Source organism: Gavialis gangeticus, unplaced genomic scaffold (assembly GCF_001723915.1).
Source record: "Gavialis gangeticus isolate Ggan-Ray unplaced genomic scaffold, GavGan_comp1, whole genome shotgun sequence".
Taxonomy (NCBI): domain Eukaryota; kingdom Metazoa; phylum Chordata; order Crocodylia; family Gavialidae; genus Gavialis; species Gavialis gangeticus.
The window spans coordinates 10,749,133-10,770,989 of NW_017729006.1; the positions used below are offsets into that span (position 1 = coordinate 10,749,133).

At 41.9% G+C, this 21,857-nt stretch overlaps 1 protein-coding gene across 1 annotated transcript in view; it reads left to right on the forward strand.

The window, feature by feature from the left end:
* Positions 1 to 47: 47 nt before the first annotated feature.
* CMTM8 (CKLF like MARVEL transmembrane domain containing 8) overlaps positions 48 to 21,857 on the forward strand; it is a 67,738-nt gene continuing 45,928 nt past the window's right edge. The window contains exon 1 of the mRNA XM_019508796.1: positions 48 to 308. Coding sequence (XP_019364341.1) covers positions 144 to 308 — 165 coding nt within the window. The 5' untranslated portion in view covers positions 48 to 143. The remainder of the gene's footprint in view (positions 309 to 21,857) is intronic.

A 21,857-nucleotide genomic window follows, 5' to 3' on the forward strand; every position in this document is an offset into this window, starting at 1 on the left:
CGCCTGGGGCCGGCCCCTCCGCAGCCGCCGGGACCTCCCGCGGCCCCTCCCGCCGCACAAAGCCGCGCTGCCCGCCCCCTGCCTCCCGCCTTCCTCCCTGCGTCTGCGGCCCCGGCCGGGGGAAGCGGGGCAGGGGCCGGGAGATGGAGCCACCGGCTCCGGAGCAGCAGCAGCAGCGCCCTCGGTCGCACACGGTCACCACCACCAGCAGCTCCTTCACTGCCAGCTTCTCGGCCGGCTCCGGCGCCCTCGCCTACGACCGCGAGTTCCTGCGCACCCCGCCCGGGCTGCTCATGCTGGCCGAGATCGTGAGTACTCGCAGCCCGGCCCCGGGGGGCACCTCAGCGGCCTCCTCCTCGCCTCTCGCCCCTTGTTGCAGCCCCCCCAGGATCCCACCAGGCCAATTTGGGGCCCCTGCGGGGCGCGGGAGGTGTTTTATTGGCGTGTTGCGTGTCCCCAAGGCTTGGCTCAGCCCGCTCCAGGACAAAGTGTCACCCACCAACACAGCGTTAGGGCTGCGGAAGCAGTGGCAGGAAGGCCGCGGTCACCCCCGTGGCTCAGTGCCAGGCTGGCAAGAAAGCGTCAAGAGAATTCCAAATCGCAACTCCCCTAGACATGTCTGTCAGGCAGTTAAAGGGTTGAACGGGGAGGTTGGCATCGCTTGTCTAGCTTGGGCCCCAGAGCACGTTCAGTTGACGGTGCCATGGCATCAAATGCCCAAGCCCAATGATTGCAACTCCCGCCATGTGGCGGGAGGCGCTATTTCAGGATCAGGGATTTGGTTCGAATCACACTCTTTCTACTTGCCTGTGTACAGGATTCTAGGAGTCTCCATCCTTAGAGGTCTCTAAGACTTGGGTAGATCCTTGGCTGGGATCACATAGTTGGGGATGGTCCTGCTTTGAGTAGGGGGTTGGACTTGATGGCCTCTTGAGGTCCCTTCCAACCCTAATTTTCTATGAAGAACACTTTGATGACTCGTTTGCCATTTTATGGGGCCCTAAATGGGGTGTGTGTAGCACCCTTGCCCGTTATGTTGCAATTAGCCCATGAATCATGGCATAAATGTAACGTGTAGAGGTGGGCCATCCCGAAATGTAACAACATTGTGATGTTAGGAGGAATTGGCTTCCATTCAGCAAGAATGAATCTTCAACAATTACCTAAGAGTAGTAATTCTCAGCCAGAGTGCAAGGGCACCCTGGGGTGCCATGAGATCCTTGAAGGGTGACATAAGCAGATACTTATCTGGTTCAGGCTCCAGGTGTGAGGAGATAAGAGCAGGCTTAAGCTCTCCCTGCCTGCCTGCTCCCTCCATCTCACCGCTTGGCCCCTCTGCCAGGAGGTGAGCACTTTAATAAATAAATTAGTTTTTGAAATAAGGTGCCATTCAATTCACAACATTGTGGCAAGGTGCCTTGAGTCTAAAAATATTGAGAACCACTGCTTTAGAGGAACATAAGCGTTTTAAGCTCTGATCATGCAATCAGATGCATCTATCCATTCATCCCTGAAGGACTGTCTGTGCAGAACAGTTTGCATAGAACAGTTTGTACAATCAGACTGAAACGGTAAAGCAGTAAAGTTTCTGCTTCATTGGTGTTTGTTAAATTAAATCCTCTGCGCGCTCCCTGGGTTGTCAATGACCTGGTCCCCAAGGTTCATCTTGCAGGTTAACTTTATATTGCTATGACGTCTACCAAATTTTCCCATCACAGTTTAGTGTTTTCAAGAACTGAACTGCCTCCTGTGATACATGAGAACTCCTTTAGATGACAGGTTTGGACTCTCACTTTTGGGTGAAATGTTTGTCAAACTACAAATATGGTTTTGAAATCGGTAACAGAATAGCCAATTTACAAAGCCAAAAAATAAACCCAGATTAAGCGATACATAGAAAGCTCTTGTTTTACAAAAGCCCGTAACATTTGATGATGAATATCTGAATGGAACAAAGTGTATGTTCTTTAGTCTGCTTCAGCGTTTATAATATCATCAACTCTTGCAGGGGTAAAACAGGTCATGACAGATCAGGAGCTGATTTTTTTTTTTTTAGATGTTTTGTTTACATGTACTTACTGTTTACAATGCATCGATAATATTAACAAATTGACTCTCACAATACTCTTATGAGGCAGTTATATAACTTTTCACCACTTTACAGGTGCATAAAGATTGTGATTCACGATATCCTTGCACTTCATGTAACCATTTGCACCTGTGCAAAGTGGTCATAAAACATTGCAGATGTCACAAATTGACTTCAAACAGATGTAAATGACACCACAAGGGACTAGCTCAGTGATTCTCAATCAGTGACATGAGATCTTTTAAGGGTGCTGTGGGGTATGTGTAATCTTAGCACTGTCAGGTGTGCAAACACACATGATTCACAAGATAAACCCTGAGCTTTCAAATAGGAATCCACAGTGTCAAAAGCACCTGTTGTGATCTTTCCTAGTTCTTTGCAACAGAAGAACTGCTGTATTTTTCTGTAGTTAAAAACATGAGTGAAAGCAAAGAGCTGACTTTTTTTTTTCTCTAAGGAGTGCCTTGAGTTCAAAAAAGTTGAGAACCCTGTCCTAAGCCAAGTGAGATTAAAGCCAAGTAATGAATTGATGACAGAATTGTGATTAGGATGTGGGAGTGTCTAGCTTTCAATGTTGTGCTTTAAACCAGAGTTTAATAACTCGCAGCTGGTGGGCCAGATCTAGCCCACAAAACTTTTGCATTTTGAGAGTGCTCTCGCCATGCTGCCATGGGAATGAATGTGCGCTGTGTGCACTTTCCATATGCCGATATGGAGACAAGTGATGGTAGCAGCGTCCTAGCATCCACTCGTGCACCCACTTCCGCAGGTCCACAGGCAGAAAAGTTTGCTTCCCCTTGCTTTAAACAACTGGATATATTGCATCTTTGTTTAATTACAAATTAAGTCTGTCTACAGATTCAGTTAATGATTAGGGATCTTGAATAGCTTTTTTTTAAAGTATTTCAGTCTACCCCTTAAGTTTCTGCTTGGCTGTTTCCTTTCATAATGGTAGAAAGGTCACCTGTTTGACCACATCTACTTTCAAGGTCTAAAAATATTACTATTACAGTCTTTCAAGGAGTTGATTCAGCCCTGGAGTGACTATATTATTTGATTGCTCAGAAAAGAGCAGCTATATGGAACTCCAGGCTCATTCATGGCATGGAACCTTAGTGGCACTCTGGCAGTGACAGCCCGAAGTGGCAGAGGAATTGTATGAGAAACAGCAGCTGCAAGCATGTGAAGTGAGCTTCCACTCCCAACCAGAGTACCTGTTTGGAGAAGTAGAGATACCTAAGCACACTGGATTGATTGGGCTAACTCAACTGTAGACAAAGTTTAAAATATTTGGAAGATTTCAATATCAATGTTATGATAATTAAAAAAATAAAGTTAAAGTTATCACTGTGATTGGGCTGAAAATCTATGTTCCTTCCATGGTCGGTATTGCAGGAGGATTTCCAAGTCCTCTTGTGTTTTGTCAGATGAGAGATCTGAACTGGCTAAGTGGAATCTGAGTGTAGCGTGATTTAGAACCCATGGAAGAAGTTTCTCAAGTATAGGGTCAATGCTCTTAGTTCCATCCTAGACTGAGACTGCATTTATGTTTAGCTACATGTGCAATGAACAAGTATAGACTTTTATAGGTGACTGGATGGAAGTGTGTTTTTTGAGTATTTGCTTGCAAACTGAGGGTAGCTTCCATTGTTTTTCATTATAAATGTAGTGATGGTGACTTAGGAATACCTGCTTTGTTCTTAGGGTAGTAGTATATGACTGCTAAAATTGTAAGATAATTTTAGTGCCATTTTTTTGGGAATAGTGATGCCTTTAATGTTAAATGATTTCTGAAAGGGAGCCTTAGTTTATGTTCATAAGTACTTCAGCAAGAAATATATGTAATATCTAGAGACTGGTGCCTTAACTCTACAATAGATTAATTTTTAGTCAGGCTCTACCTATGCTACAGGCTTATACTGACATAAACCTCTAGTATAGGTGTGTTATTGGCAAAATGCAACAACTTGTACTGCTCATGGAGGGTAGTTTTGCCAATCTTGTATATGTGTATCCCTGCTAAAACTGCTTCGCTGACATAGCATGCTGCTATTCCTAGAACCAGCACGACAGTACTAATGTAGTCATAGCTTCAGAGACAGTCTCTTGAGATGCTAGTTCTGCTAGGTGTTTTCTTGTAGAAGTAAGGAGAAGCAAAATCAAACTACAATGACCCAGAGGATATCATTAAAACAAGGATCAAACCAAAATGGAGTTTAGTACTGGTATCAAAAAGGAACGCTTTCCCTGAATTGTGCTCAAACTGCCTCCTCCCCTCCCAGGAAATACATTATAAATGAGTCATGGCTCCATATAGCAAAAGTATGTAGTTTTGTCTCTTCTGCTCATCCTACATAGGAAACTCACTGAAAGGCTTTGCTAAAACTTCCAGATTGCTTTATCAAAAACTACAAGCTTTGTTTTAACGCTGAGATTACAGTAGGATTTAATAGTTAGCTATGTACCACAACTAGACGTCTAGTTCTAAAACCAAAGATCACTTACTTAAGAGTTAAGTGAAGAATTCTGCTTAGGCAATTGAATAAGCACCTGTACAATTTTAATGTGTTCCAGTCAGGACTGTACCTTCACTGTAGATCTAACTTGGGTTCTTATTCAGGTGTTGCCCATACCCCACCCAATTTATACATGGACTGCTCACACCTGTGTTTGATGGAGCTTTGGACTCCGGTTGGCTGGTACAGCTGGGGAGAGGCTAGAGCTCTGGAACTGCTTTCTTTCTGGCTGGTCATGTGTCCTGTATGTAGTGAAGATGCAGTGTAAATCACTGGAGAGCTGAAAGTCCTCAAGAGCCATTTAGCAATTCCCCCTGTGTGTCGTACTGGAGAGCGCATTGGACTGAACCTGGCTTCATTTCTTTGCTCTACCACTGCTCAAAGTGAGTTTGGACAAGTCATGTCACTTTTCTATTCCTCCGTTTCTCCAGCTGTAAAATGGGACTAATGATGCTGACCTTCTTGGAAAAGTGTTTTAAAAAATACTGATTTAAAAGCACTATATAACAGCTAATTATTATTACTTAGCCTGGGTGCTCAGACCCAGGTGACAATCACCTGATTAAAGTCTGCAGTAAAAACAGAAGACGATGGTACACCTTCTGTTAATACAAATCAAAAAAAAGGAGTCAATTTGTATCTTCAAAGGACCAAGTGTAGCAACCTCCATGAATGTCTTCTGAGAGTTATATTTCCATTCTGAACAAGGTTGTGGCCAAGGAAGGTGTGTGTGCATCTTTCTAAAATTTTTCTGAAATGAATAAATGATGCCTGGGATTGAGCATTCAATCAGATTTCACGCCAACAGTTTGTAGCTGTAGAAAGTTTTGTGGTTGCTGAGAGTGCAGTTATAAAAACATCTACTTTCTGGCATGATACCATTGATTCCTTGGGGTAGTTGCTGCACAAAAGCATGTTGCTGGACAAAGTATTTCTTTTAAAATTTGTTTTAGAGAATGTAATGCTCTTGATGGGTATTTGCTTTTAAAAACAAATGCAACTTTAAACCACACAGAACACTGTTGTGCTGTTGCAACTGGATTAATGTGTTGGCATTCTTTTTTATTAGATTTTAATGGGCTGGCTAGTTCTCATCATTCACACTTAGTCAGATATATCAATATCTGACCAAATGATTAAATAACGAGCTTATGATTAAATGTTATTGTTGGTATATCATTAGTGTGAGCAGTCTCTTATTATAAGGCAGCCATGCAAGATTGTGGCCCGATATTACATTTCTTGGCAATTATTGTTTTGATTATATTTTTCCTTTACTTAAAAATATTAGATGTCTGAGGATAATCCACATAAATTCTTAACATATTCTTTTGCTCTGGGGCTGTGGTAAACCTAAGATTATTAAATAGAGCTGGTTCTCTTTGAAATTATATCAGTTTTAAAAATCTGAGGTTCCGCATGGGACCAGAATTAAAAGATGCAGATGTGTGGGAAAGCATTATTATAATACCTATCCCAAAATATCTCTTCAGTTTATTAAAGTGTTTCAAGAAATTCTAGCACCATTTTCAGGCTGTGAATTGGGTACTCCTAAAATAATTTAAAACACTACGAGCTATGGACAGGCTTTATCTTCTCCACTCAATTCAAAAGGTAGCTTTGTCCTATTCTCTAATACATGGGTGTCAATATTACTATTGTTTCTTTGTTAAGCTTAGAGCGTGTTTCACACGCATCACTTTTCAGTTCGTTTTCTCATATTCTGCCCAAACAATCCCCTCTTTCCAAGGAAACTTAGAAAAGCAAAAATTGTTTTAAAAACATTTTATTGAATTCAGCATTTCTTCACTGGTTATCTTAAGCCTGTATTAAGGTAACTTGGAGCCCCAGGCATTGAATGATACAAGGCCTGCTATCATTCTGCACCCTCGTATCTACTCCTTTTAGGAAGAATAGAGATTCCCCCTCTATTCTTATCCCAACAACTGGAATATGTCGGGATAATTTAAGTCAGTGAAACTGGAAAACATTTTAATATTAAGCAAGTTCCCTGTTGATAGGGTTAGAATTCAGCATGTACAGAAAATCTGTCACTTGCTACCGAGTGTAAAATATACAATTAGTAGCAAGTGTAATAAATGATTGACCCTGTATGGGTCAGTAACTTTTTACAAGTGCTGAATGCAAAAATGTATGGTACAGGCCAGGGATATAGCTTGCATTTCTACAAAATGTATGGTATGGCTTCCAGTTTCAATCTTAAATCAGACAAAAGTCCTGTGAAGTCAGGGTTCAGTTTCCACTGTATTTGGGCTCTGTCATTTCACCATCACTCTATACCACCACTGTTCCACGTATGACCTCCATCTTTCCTTAAGATCACATCATTGTTTAAAGTTCTGTTTCCTTAAAAGGTCTGTAGTTTCCTGGATGTGGTCAGCCAAGTTTCCATGGAAAGGAGATTGTTTGGATGCAACACAAGAAAACAAACCCTGAAAGGTGATGTGTGTGGAATGTGCCCCAAGCTTAAAGAAACAACAATAATATTGAGATCCGGACCATATAAGATAAACAGACAAAACTACTTCTTGTATTGAGTGGAGATACTTTATAAAAGATTGGAATGTGTGAAATTCTCAGTACCTTAAAATTATGGCAGAATTTGTCTGAGATGTCATTATCAGCAGAAAAATACTTTGAAATATAAATTGAGTCATTGGATACTTAGTGATTTTACTAGGCATTCTTGCTTCCTTCCCCTCCTCCAAAAATTTTTTTAAAAGACTTCACTACAGTCTTGCTTTATTCCTCAGAGTCTGCATGCTTCCTAGAAACATTTTTAAATGATTTTTTTGGCATTTATTCTACAGAGGAAAAGTAAAACCACTATAGTATTCCCTGAGCACTTCAGATTCTGAATAAAGTACTGAGCTGGATTAGGAGTTTGTTACCCCTTTCAGCCTGCAAGAAGCCTATGAAGAGCACAGGAAGTGGATGGTCTTGTGATGTCTTCTGTAGCCACGGTTTGATGGGAGGTGAGACTGATGCTGCGCCAAGTGAGGAGAAATGTATATCTCTTTTTTTAGCCTTTCCTATGGAATGGATCTAGTGAGCTGGAGAATTGCTTGATGATGGGGAAGTGTTTCCATGCACAGTATGTGTGTAAGGATAATTATAGAGGCTGTTATTGAAGGCCTGTACCTGGATAGTAGGGAGGCTTTTCTTGGGGCGTTGGGCTGCTGATGAGGAGACTAGGAAACAGTTTTATGTTAAAAGATGTGAATACCCCTTGTTGATTTTTATAAATAATGGAGGGCCAAGAGAAGTAGGAGAAAATCCTGGACTTCCATTCCCATTGTTATACCCTCTGCTCTATCCTGCTCTCTCTCTCTCTCCCTCCCCCCCCTTTTCTCTGAGCTCTGTTAATTTTCTTATCATTATTTGCCATCTTTTCCCTTTGCATTTCCCTCCCTGCTCTCCATCCCTAAGTTAAACAGTATCATTAATGAAAGTTCCTTGAACCTCTGTCAGTGTCTCTATTTGAACATCTCAGAGTGAGTTATGTAGATCTCGACACACGTTATGACACATCCTGTGAACTAGGGAAGTATCATTCATTACTCTATATCTGTCATGGGGGAACTGAAGCTCAGAAAGGCTAAATGACTTGCGCCAGGTCATGCAAGAACCCTGTGGCAAAGCTGTGAATGGACCTCATATTGCTTGACTCCTAGCCTTGTGCATCATGGGCGACTGGTACCACGTTAGTCAGGGGGGGGCATGGTATGTGCCCTGTCAGTGACCGAAGGGGGGTGGGGGGGCCCCTCACGGCCAATCTTCCTGGCCGGGGGTGGTCCCCTGTGGCTGATCGTGCCGCCTGGGAAGTGGTCGCAGCACTTCATCCGGTGCGTCCACTCCCTGGCCAGCGCTTGTAGAGGGGGTACCGGTGCTCCTGCCTGCCCCCCTGCCCATCACCTAAGCGAGGAGTGCGGCCTATCAGGGAGGTCTGTGGATTATCCACAAGACAGGTCTTCTACTCCAGCAGCTGGTGCCTGGGAAAGCTGGCACAGGCCTCTCTCTGTCCTGCGTTTCTGGGAGTTTCTGTGTTTCTCCATCCCTGTCCACTCCTGATATTGTTGGGGTAAGCCACGTGTGCGTGCAGAATGCATAGCAAGGGCCTGAGTTGCAGCACTGGTGCAAAAGCAAGCTTGCTACTGGGATAAGGGCTCCTTCTCAAAGTCTTAAAGACTGGATTTTCATAACAAAAGCAACTTTCTCACTGGAGTTCTGAGGCCACCTGAACTCAAAAGGTACAAGGAATTATGACATGTTCTCCCCTCCTGTTGAGCATGCATTCTCATTCATTATGCTCTCTATTAGGAGTCACAGTGCAGTAAATTCAGTTACCAGAATTGCCTTTTTTTAACAGGTGGTTACAGTGAGGACACACCCACACTTGTTCTTATTTAATTTCAGTGAAGCAGTAGAAATTGTGACCTCTGAAAGGAGCACCAAGCCCTCCTTCCTGGGGTCAAACAGCAAATAGATTTTCTAACCTATCAGAATACTCCAAGGAGCAGCAGTGTTCAGTAAGTGTATCAGCCAACTCCTGCTGAAGTTATTAGAGCTGATTCTCCATTCACTGAAGTGTAAATACAGGTGCAAGACTGGTAATTTTTATTAAATTGGTTGAGAGGCAAATCAGTTCACTGCCTTTACCAGGTATTGGATCAAGTCCTAAAAGGACTTAGTATTTGACTTCAAGTGAAGCAGACCAGGTCTGGTGAACTGGATGATATTAAAACCAAAACACATCATCATGGGGTCTAGATTAACAATGTTTTGAATATCTCAGCCAACGATCATGGGGGAAAAAATCTGTGAATGAAATATGAAAAAAATACCCTCTATAGTTGTTGGGTATGAGAGAGTTTGGGGAGAAAAGCCTTTTCATGCATCAAGTATGCTACTTGTGTTTAGCTGGTGACTTGACCTAAAAGGACCAATATAAAAAGAACTCTGTCAAGAACCACAGCTTCAGGTCAAACACCTGAACACAAGACTTAGCTGTCTAGTCAGTCTCCTCCCATGACTGCTTTATCCAGACCAGGATTTTAGGAGATTCCTGGTGACAGTGCTGTGTTTAGTTAGTCTGGAAACTAGAGAGAAACAAAGATGAGGGGAGGGAGCAGGGCTGGTAAGAAGGAAGGAGAGGGCAGGTATGTAAAGCGATTTCAGTAAAGAATCCACTTTATAATTCTTCTAGAAAAATCCTGTCTTTCTCTAACCTTCCAGAGGTTGCAGTGCTGCAAGTAGTGTAGTGTGAGCTCTTAGTTGCACGTTTCAGGCTGCAACATAGGTGTGACCTACGTATGGGGGAATGTAGAAGAGAAGAGATTTAAATGGCCAAAATGTGGCAGCCAGGAATTAAGGAACTAGTAAATTCCCATGACACTTTTCAGCTTAGTTTTGGATTTCAGAGTTACTAGCTCAGGCTTGGTAAAGATCACTGCAGCACATTTCAAGTAAAAGTCAGGTAAAGTGAGCTTGAATTCCCACATGGATGCCTATTGTCACTGCTGTATGAATAGCAAGTGGAAAAAAAATGCACGGTTGTCCTCTATTCTCTGAATCCAGCCACTGAAACAGTGGGGTGGTTGGGTTTTTTTGGTCCAACTATTTGATGGAATAAAATAAATATTACAGAACTTCCACTCATGTTCTTAGTTTAATATTTAAAGGTCATGTAAACGAAATGCATCTTTCTACAAGCATCTTTATTTCACTGTGTAAAATAGACAATATATGCAGGGGCAAATCTAAGGGGGGCAACAGTGGTGCAGTTGGACCCCCTTTTTGAGTTCTGCTGCACCCAAACTTTAAATCCAACTCCCAGTAGGATAACAACTTTTCTTTTAGGTGGTATTGAAGGAGTTGATTGACTTCTTGACTCAATATAATCTACCTGCTTCCCACTAATCTCTCTTCACTCTACAGGTGTTAATGACCCTCTCCTTTTTTAAACTCCCTTCTCTCCTTGATGTTTCATTATTCAAGCTATCCTTTCTTCTGCAATGTTGCCATTCCTAGTAATGTCTCTCAGCCCTGCAGATTGCTTCTAACTCTAGCTAGAAACCTTAACTCAGGTATGGTAATATTCATGCAAGTGAACATTAATACAATCATGGAAATGACTGACAGTGAAGTATTGGATGCACTGTCAAGACACTCAAGAAGGCTGGGTTTTGTTTTATGAATCTGAATGAGAGATGTATATTTAACTGTAAAGACTACAGAACTAATGAAACTATATCTTTTTACTTTTTTTTTGCCTAGCTTCTTGTGGTTTTTAAAAAGTTAATAGTAACATTAGCTGCAAATTAGATCACAATCCAATAAAGCTGTATTTCCTTTTGCTTGCCTCTTAAACTGAAGAATGTAGAGCTAGCCCCTTAGCATATTAGTAGGGCTGACAAACTATTAAAAAAAAATCACAATTACAAAATTAAAAAAAAAAGTTGCAATTAATTGCAATTTTGATCTCACAGTTCAGCAAATAGTCAGCACCCCCACCAACCAGCAACCTGGAGCCGGTGCGCCCTGTGGTTCCTCCTCTAACAGCACGTAGCCGTAGCCCTAGCCCCAACCCTGGCTACCCTGTACCCGCTCCAGCTTTGTGCCGGTCAGAGTGGACCCGCCAGAGCCTGTGCAAACAACCCCACTCCACATCTGCTGAAGACTCACTTGCCCATGCTGAGCAGTGATGGTGGGCAGGCAAAAGCTGCTGCTTGGTGTGGGGCAAAAGCAGCCCCTCCCCCTCGCCAGTGCTGGGCCCTTCTTGCTGCAGCCGCCCAGAGCTCATGCATGTGGCTCCTCTGCACTGCCACCACTACCCTGCTGGGTGGCCTGGAGGTGGCAGTAACTGTGGCAGAGAGGAGCTGCAGAGCAGCCCAGGCATGGGCTCCAGGTGGTTGCAGCAAGAAGGGCCCACCAGCAGCAAAGGGGAGGGGCTGCTTTTCCACTGCATGGAGTGGCAGCTTCTGCTCAGCTGCCACTGCTGCTGCAACTGCTGAGCATGGGCTGGTGGTTCAGAGCAGGTCTGGGGTGGACCACAGTTGGGGCTGTGCATGCAGGTTCTGGCTGGTTCAGAGCTGGTCCACTCCCCCTGGCTGAGTCTGGAGAGGGTGCGGGGAGAGCCATATTTTTCCCACCCCTGGTCAAAATGGATGTGTGAGATTAATGCTAGTTACAAAAATGAACATGTTAATTTGTTCTGCATTAGTCAGGTATGTTAACTGTGATCAGCTAACAGCCCTACATATTAGTAAAGCTTCTAGTTCCCCTTTTAACTGGAGAAAAATGTGTGTTGATGTACCATACCATATGCACTCCTCTTTTCAAAATCCTAGATCTGCCCATGACAGGGGTGGGCAGTTATTTTGGGTGGAGGGCCTCTTACTGAGTTTTGGCAAGCCACATGCCAGGCAGCCAGGGGCAGATATATATTAATGTTCTAATTTTTTTTAGGGGCCCTGTGGGCTGGGTAGAATGGCCTGGCAGGCTGCATCCAGCCCACAGGTCACATTTTCCCCACCCCTGGCCTGTGAGTATATCACAAATTATGCTCAAAGAACAATAATGCTTGCAAAGCCAAACACTCCAAAATAAGAAGCATCAAAATAATGGTTCTCTCTCTTGCACAAAGACAGACAATTTTAATGCAGGACAGAGCTGCTCTGTAGATAAGTAAAGGTTGTGTAAGACTTGTCTGTAGGGCTTATGCTATATTTGCTGCAACATGTGGGAGGTGCATGATGAATAAAGCAAGAGGGTACTGGCAGATAGTTAAACACTGCCCTCAAGAAACTAGTTATGTCTCTCCCTGTGCCACAGAGTTCTTATGTGATGCCAGGGGAGTTGCTTAGCCTAGATTTTTCACAGATTCTCATTAATTGTGTATTACTCATTTTCAGGATGTCTGACTTGAGACCCTGGGGTCTGATCTGCAGTGGTGCTAAGCACTCAAAGCTGCAACTGCTGTCATTGGAAGCTGTGTGTTGAATATACAAAAAGCTAGAACCTGATTTTTCAGCAATCTCTAATTGGTCACCTGAAAATAATGAACACTTCTGAACTTAATCACTGTATGTCTTTTTTTTTACATCTGTTGAATGTGCATAAAGACACCTACCTCTTCATTTTACTGAGGTAGACTTGGAGTAAGCTCATTTATTCAGAGTAAGCACTTGAATACTGTAGTGATGAATTACATAAAAAAAAAAAGTAAGAAAATTAGTAACTGTCTTCAGAGTAGGGTCTGAATAGTGTGCAGGAAATATGGCATGGGGTCATACATAGAACTATACGAATAAAATAAAATACTGACCGTTTCTTTTTTGGGTTTTTTTGTCGATTTTATTCCCTGAATGCATTGGAGGTTCTGCAGAAAGATAAGTGTGATCAAATCCCATATTTTCTCACATACAACATGCAGCTTTCCCCTCAAAATTGGGGTGCATGTATTTAAGCATAGAAGCAAATCCTCTGACCTGGATACAAGCACCCACTGTTACTATGCAGGCACCTGAGGGCATTAATTGACTTAATGGCTCATTGTTCTTCACTCCACAGGTGTTAACAAATATCTCTCCTTTTTAATAGTCTTGGTTGTTCCACTAATTGAGATAACTTTCCTTAGGGCAGCTTTGCCATCTGCTAACTATTCCTGGACTCTCTTCTCCCATTTCACAGCCTTGGCAACTCTTAGCTCCTTTCAAAATGATAGTTTCACCTATGGAGACTAGTCTTCAGGAGCAGCTAGGGTCTGATTTTTTTTTTTCCTTAAGAAGGAAAGGAAGGATGAAGATTGGACTCTGAGTGCATCTACACATGCACTTTACTGCACAGTTGCCTACTGTCAGAGACAATACTACCCTACATCAGGGTAATTTACTCCTTTGAAACACGCATGTAGATAGTGACAGGGACTGGCTGAAGCATGAGGTTGCTAAAGAGTGGGGGCTGCCTGCCACCTAGCCCCACACTGTAGCACTTGTGCCCCAGACAACCCCTTTGCTGCCCAACTCTGCATTCTGGAACCCAGGGCTGACTCCCCTTTATCGCCTGTCAGCTTGGGGCTACTCTGTCCTGACTCAGTGCTGTGGTCCTGGGCTGACATACAGACACTGTGCCTGGGAGCACCTGACTCGGGGGCAAACTGTAGATGCCCCCTGCCTGTGCTTTAGGAAGCCGTAACTTTAGAAAAATCTTTTCTTCGTTCTCAAAAACAAAGTGTGTATTATATCCCGGGGCATGTTGTATGTGAGGAAATGCAGTAATTGAAGACTATATTATAATGCATGTGCACCAAGAGGCAGGAATAGGAGAGCCTGAGTGATTAATTTGGCAAATTTTAAGAATTATTACTTTGACATATGAGATGGTGATAGAGTGTGTGCATATTTCCCAGCCTGACTTCTTGTCTCAGTCCCAGTCTCTTTGTCCATGAAGTCCACCTTGACTCCTCTTTTCCCTGCACCTTGTTTCCTTGCCCAGCCAGTTCCTGTTCTTCCTGACCCAACGCCTCCCGCAGATTTGCCTTTTTTGCCTTATCCTGGCATCTAGTTACATCTTTCTGTTGACTTGTTCCATGTACCTCTTCATTTGAATCTGGCAATGAGTCTTCCTCTTCTCAGTCTAGGTTCCTGGACCTGGTATAGTTAGAAGCAAACCAGAAGAGAAAGTTCTGCTTGGGTCATGGTGAAAGTCTCAGGATGAACAAAGTCTTTGGGAGATTTAGCTGCTAAGCTCCAAGAAGTCTTTAATGTGCATTTGTGAACTGTAGTTTTTGGTTTCAGGTTTGTTTTTTTTGTTTTTGTTTTTAACGCTTATCATTAGGCCAGATTTGAGTGGATTTTTCACTTGGATGGCAAGAAGAATATCTCTAGCACATAGCCTCCTTGCCCTAACCTCTTACTAAATTTCATGTTCAGAATATGTGGACACTAGAACTTTCCACAGATAAGACTGGCAGAATTTTTTACATGGGTAAAATAATGTATTTTTCTTAGGCTTTTCCTCAGAAATGGCTGAATTGTTCTGGCTGTTTTTTGGCGGGGGGGTTTAAATTTAATTTATTTATTTATTTAAAATAGTAAGACACTGGTGGCAGAACAACTTCAACCTAAACAATGTAAATTTTAATTTAAATTGGCAAAATTATAAGCAGGGTCTTACAAAGATAAGTGTTGGACACGCATCGCAATAACAATGCTACCTCCTCCCCTTGTAATAATAACGTATCCATCTTTAGCTTTTTGAACACCTCAAAATAGTCACACAAAACGGTACTAAAAATACTGCACTTTGTAAAACTAGTGTAATAAATGCAGCTACCTGCAATAGCAATATTATAATGATTTAAGGCATTATTATGGAATGCTATAATATATATTTAATAGTGATATCACTAAAGGTAATAGCTACAACTTTGTTTAAAGGCCAAAGTTATCCATCAATGCCTTATGCATTTGGCAAATAGGATGGACTCATCGTAAAATCTGCCACTAACTGAGAATGAAGTTACTTAGGGACTGTGGTTTTGTTACAAAGGCATCTCCTTTATCTCTAATGAAAACTACTGATGTTTCAGTAGCTGCAACCAGGATGAGATGGTATCACAACTAATGCCTGTGCACTGTAACACAAATGCAGATGCATTATTTCAGCTAAATTCAAAAGGCTCCAGTACTGGAGGTGCTCTGGCTGCCTTCGTACAGTGCTGTGTGGGTGCTATTATTGGTGTCATATTGTTCAGTTTTGAAGCAACCATAATTTCAGTAGCCTTTACTTGGAGCTTCTATCTCCAGATTCTTAAAATAAGCAAACTGCAGAAGATTTATGCTATTCAATGGCTACATTAGAGGAAAGCTAATGCACTCTACCATCTGGCTGCCCCATCAGCTGATCAGAGCTCCTAGCCGTGGAAGCACTTGAAGGGCTTGAGGCTGGGACCACTGGCCACGTGTTCAGTTAAAGGTGTGATATGAGCCAGCCACAAAGTTATTACACACTTTGTGGCTTATTCCTCATATTAATTGAATGAACGTGTGGCCAGATCACTACTTAAGGCGTGATTAACTAGTAAATCACGTCTCAAGTATAACATCTGTTATGTGCCCAAGGGAGAAATGTCTCTTTATATATAGCATGGTATTGACCTATAGAACAGATAGTTATATTGTGGGTATTTTATATCTTGCTATAACACATGGGAAATTGCCTGTTTTCAAGGACAGGATACCAGACAAGATTATTCTTTTGTGTTGGTCTAAGCTACTGATTCACAACCGGAGTTATCCACAAACCACTCTGAGATGTTTGCAGCAGAAAAATTGCTTTATTATTTTCACATTGTTAAAAAATGAGTAAAAACTAAGAGGTGGCACCCTCTTTCTGAGGGGTGCTGTAAGTCTAAAAAAGGTTGAAAATCACTGGTCTAGGCTCGAGCTGTTTCTGTCATCTCTTAAAGTTTCTGGGTGTCATACTCCTTTTTAAAAATAAGTACCATATTTACCTGAATCCAAGATGACCCTGAATTTAAGACAACCTGCCCATAATTAGATTCTAAACATGGAAAATTTATAAATAAAATGTTTATAGTTGGGTAATGGACTTGGACCCCACTGTATGAACATGTAGATTTAACTTAATGCATTTGAGCAGTTTAATGAGTTAACTAAAACTGTTTGAGTGCATAAAGCTAAATGCAGAAATATTTGCAAGATTCAGGGCTTTACTGTTGTTAAGTTAGTAGGCTTGTGCTCTATTATTTTTCAGACAGTAAAGTAGTCTTAGCTGGAAGAAATTTCATTCAGCAGACTTTAAGAATATTTCCTTTTTGCCTTTGCAGCAAAAATCATGAGTAAGAATCACTAACTCTCTCTACCCATTTCTGTACTTTATCCAAACTTAATTTAAAATGCTTAAAATCCCAAAAGAGCTGAAAGTATTATATTTTTCCGGACTTTGATAAACATAAAACATGACCAGACACATTGTACAAAGGGCTTGACCTGCCTTTTCATGCAGGGGCAGTGACCTTTCTAGCAAATATTTGCCATTGTTGAGCAGGGCAAGATAATCTGTTTTAAAGGTGAAGAAAAGGTTGTTAGAAAGTCTTGCATTAAGCACACAAGCAATAAATGAAACAGAATTCTTTAAGCATGGTTACATTTTATTTTTTGCTCTCTTCTTATCAATCCAGATAATGAAATGTCAGCCTCAGAGCTGATTTTACTGGATAAATAACTTTCATTTTAAAGGTTAACCCAGTGTCGTCTGTGGATTAGAGGAATAATGTCAACTTAAATTTAGGTCTCTGAAATCAGTCTCTGATAAATCTTTATGTAAATGGAAAATCCATATGTTTATGTAATATTTTTAATATTTCATTTTTGCTTTTTATTGGAACATTATATAGACAGTGCACACAAACAATTGAGGGACAGAGAATTTCTAAGTCAGTTATTGGAAATAAATTGTTTCAGATGTTTATGTATGCAAATTTCCTTCATTTAGGAATATATGCTTGCAACATCAGCCCTTGGTCCCATTGAAGTCCATAGCAAACATCTCATTGACTTGAATGGGGCTATTTCCACATACAAAATAAAAAGATGCACTTTAGGAGATAAGGACATGAAAGAGTATCTATTAAAGAATTTGTGATCAGCACTTCTATTTTTTGTCTGGCTCTTTTGAATCAACAACTCCTTCCTGATGGCTGTTTCCTGTTCACTTGGGTGTGTTTGCACCTTAGCATTTGGTAGAAAGGATCTGCTTGGTGAGGAAAAACTGATGTTTTCAATGGTAGTGCCACTTGACTGCACATAAATAATGTTACAACTCACAATCCCAGGCTGATATGTCAAGGTTTGGCGTTAGAAAAATACAGCTTGTAAAATGACCTCACTTGATACAGGAATGTATGAGAGGCTGGAGGTGAGGTTACTGTACAAATACTGTTTTTGTAGTCACTCTTCAGAGCTAAGCTGCACTGCACAGAAATTGTACTTGCAGTGGATTAACTTTGGATAGCATGTCATTGTTTGGTATGCTTAACAGAACACGTGGAGCAAACACAACAAGCTCCCACTTTACCTGTATTCTGATTATTAAAAGGCCACAATAATGCTGAATGGACTTACAATGGCCTCAAACTTTTCTTATCCAGACACTGGAAAAAACAGAACTCGTAACTGAGACTTAAAGAACTTGAAATTAATTAAAAGATGACCTGTACTGCCCATTGCAGCTGTTCTGTTAATAGCTTCTATTTCAAGAAAGAAAATAATGATTTGCAAGCTTTGTGCTAACTCCTGGAAGCAGCTGAGGAACCAAGCCCCTTTTGACTACAGCTGCCACTGAAGTGGTATGTAACAACTAAAGGATTTTTCTTTATATTGGTTTTATGAACCAGGTCTCAAGAAATGTATGAACCAGGTCTCAAGAAATCATGACACTGGCCTAAAATAGCATTTCTCCAACTGTGGGTTGTGACCCGAAAGTGGGTCACAAGAATATATGAAAGAGTTGTGAACAAACTTTAAAAATAGATCCTCCTTTAAAGGAGAAAAACATGGGAAACCATGGCTTTTCTCTTGCAGAAGAGCAGAGTTTCAGCCTGCAAGGGGTTACTTGGGGGGGTGGGGAGGTAGAGGGGTCCTGCCCCGCACACTAGGGGCTGTGGGCTGTGGGCCGAGAGAGGGGCACTGGGTTGGGACTGGCCATCAATGTTTACAAATGGGTCCTTGTACAAAAAAGCTTGAGAACCACTTGTCTAAGAGATTTTTTTTTAACAATGTATGTTAGGTTCTTATTTTACTTTTGTGTGTTGGGTTTCTAGGGATCATGTTTTTAAGATTTTCTTGGTAAGATTAGAGATCTATGTTTGAAATGAAATCTGAGATTCTTGTAAGATTGTGTAATTCTGGGAACTCTGGCTTAAAGAAAAAACATGAAATGCTGCAAGATTTACAGTAAAATCATGAGAGCTGGCAACACTGCCACTGACTGCACCTTTTCAGTCCCCATCCGTCCCCAACCCCTGTCTTAAACTATAGTCCAGAAAAAAGGACTGAGTCTGCATGTTCTAGCCTGATCATAGGGTCACATTTTTGACCTTCTTGCCCTAAGGGAATGGTTGCCTTGGCATGTAGGCAGTATGGATTACTAAGCAGGTGTTTCCTTTAATTATAATGTATTATTTTTTCGGGGGGGGTTTTCCCTACAAATCAATTGCCTTCAGTGTTTTAACTAGCAGTTATTACTTGATGTTCATTCACCATTTTATTTTTCCATGTACTGCATATTTTGTGGATTTTAAGTTGCTCCTGGGGGCAGTAGGAATATCCTTAGTGTACAGCGCCTCATGAGAGCTGGGGAACATCACTGGTTAAGCACTCTGAATCCAATCCTGACTGAATACACAATGCCACATACAAAGTCAACACTGTTGTACAATGAGTATAGCTGGAGAAAGAGGGTGAGATTCCAGGAGGAACTTTTGGTGTAACACAAGTCTCAGAGTGGACTCGGCTGATGCCAGACAGAAGCCTCTTAGTTTAACCTTGGTGCATGCTCAGAACAGTCATGTCATTTATTGCTAGGTCCAGTGTGTACCTGCTGCAGCAGATAGGAGTGGAAAATAGGAAATTTAAATTTATACAGGCAACCCCCGCTTAACACTCTTAATTGGTTCCTTAAAAGCTGGGCATTAAGCAAAACTGCTTTTAAGAGTGTTAAGTGAAACCGAAAGTATTTGACCCACTATGGTGACCACAAGTGTTTTTAATGACCCAAGATGGTGACCACGAGCATTATAACAAAACTCACTGAGCACTAAGTGGAATCGGGTATCAATTTAAAATGAGTGTTATAGCGAAAGAGAAGTGGTGCTGGCTCCTACTCTGGGGGTCTTTAAGAGGAGGCTAGATGTACACCTTGCTGGGGTCGTTTGACCCCAGTACTCTTTCCTACCAAGGCAGGGGGTCGGACTCGATGATCTGCTCAGGTCCCCTCCGACCCTAGAAACTATGAAATAACACTAAGAGAAACAACATTAAGCCATTCCCATTTTGCTTGGTTCATACCTCTGCTCCTTGTTCTGAGTCTCAAAATTACAACTGCCTGAGATTTAGCAGCACTGTTAGATGCTCTTGACATCATGGTTTTCCAAAGTGCGGTGAAACTGAACCTGTATGAGTTTTTTCAGATCCAGCATGCAAGAGTGGGAAGGAAGAGTTCGCAATATGTCAGCATCATGGTTGTGTGCAGTTCTGGAGATCTGGCCAGCCCCCTGATGTGTGATTGCACCTTGGATTAAATTCGTGCTACAGGCTTGTGCACCTTCCTTAAGGCCTATGCAGAAGATGTGTCAAGATAGGAAGAAAGTCCTGGGGGGTCCAAAGACCCATGGTGGTGCTTGCTATGATATAGAAGCAAGAGAAAGCAGGCCAGGACCAGGACAGCGAGGAGTCCAAGCCCACAGTGAATCAGATGGCACTAGCCCATGAAAACAATGAACCCCTGCACTCTGAGTGTGCAGAAACTGAAACATTTTAGCAGCTTGCATAGTAAAGGGATTCTATTCACTTTGGAAATGGAAAACAGCAGAATGGAGATGATGAACAATTAGAGGAAGCAAGGGAGTCATTACAGCTTCTCATCCAAGAATTTCCCACTGTTGAAGGGACATTTAATTTGAGATTCAGCCTTTTGAAAAGACCGAGGAAAGGGTGAACTAATGGAGCTGTGAGTAGTCTAGTGATTCCCAGGTCATAGGAGAGGATCACTTGGGAGGTGCACCTGCTCCGAAGAGAGCCATCAACAAGCTAACAGGTCAGATGGAAATTAGTGTAAATTTATCAAAATGCCAAAATCACTAGGGAGCCTGCGGATCCTAAAGCCAGTCCCTTCAGGGTAGGAAGATACTTGAGAACCAGATTTGGATGAGTGATGGAAGTTTCGTGGTCCAGATTTGGTCATCTAATTTATAGCCCTTGTTGTTCCATGTTCTACAAGTTATGTGAATCTGTAATAAAGATATGACTCCTAGGCTGAGTCCTAATAACTTTTGTCATATGGGTGTTTTCGGACTACAAAGCTTATTGTTGTTTATTGTTTTATAAAATGAGGAAATGGCTGTATAAGTGGAATTGGAGAAAGAAGTCAGGTTTTGGGAGATCTAGTTTGTTTGTATCCCAGAATACAAGAATTCTTGTACAAGTTGTACCATATTGCTACTAGACAAACACAGGCCTCTCAAGCATGTAACACTGGCTTCTACGCATGCATGATAAGGAAATGTTCCCTAGAAATCTGACTGCTTGCTGCATCTCTTGCTCCTAATGAACCAAACAGCACCCTGGAGTAGGTATACAGGCGTGCTTAGCCAGTAATGCTTAGCACACATGGGAATTGCATATAAGAGAATCCGCTTGAACAAGAATAACAGATTTATTGTCAAGAGGATGCCACTATTCCTGGAGATGGTGCGATGGGAGAAATATTACTGGGAATAATAGTGCAACAGGCCACTTGGTGTTATGAAAAAAAGAGTGGTAAAGGAATAAGGGAGTGATGCATTTTGCAGCAGTTCAAGCATGTGTGGGTATAATTAGTACAGAGAAGCAAGGCATAGGTATTTTATCTCTAGACATTAATCAGCTAATTTATCTCTAAACATGGTTTTCCAATACAACTTGTATATGTAGCATTTGTCTAAAACCCCCTGCTTTGCTAGCAGGTGTTGGGGAATAAATTTAAATGAGCTCTACCTCACAGTGACTTAGTACCACACCCAGATTTAGAGAAAGATGGGACCTTTTTGGAGGTGTAACAATGCAGCTGCGTGCCCAGGCTGATGCACAACACAGTGACAGCAGCAACTTCTGACTGTTGCAGTGTTGTTGGTGCGGCTGTGACAGCAGGTACCCATTTCCCACCCCCCCACCCCCTCCCAAGTTGGTGCTTGGGGCTTCTGCCCTACTCACCGTGCCTTTAGTACTGGGACCTCTAGCAGGAACAGCCAAGAAGGAAGGTCTAAGCTGAACTTTTTTTTTTATTCGCCAAGAAATTAAAATAAAAAACTTAAGGAAAGGGAGATGAGTGTTTTTTGTGTCTGTCCAAGAGCATCCAGAAATAAAATTACTCCAATCTCAAATGTGGATGAGTGATACCAGGCTGACAGCAAAGACTATATATACTAGTGAATTGCCTATCAAGAAAGA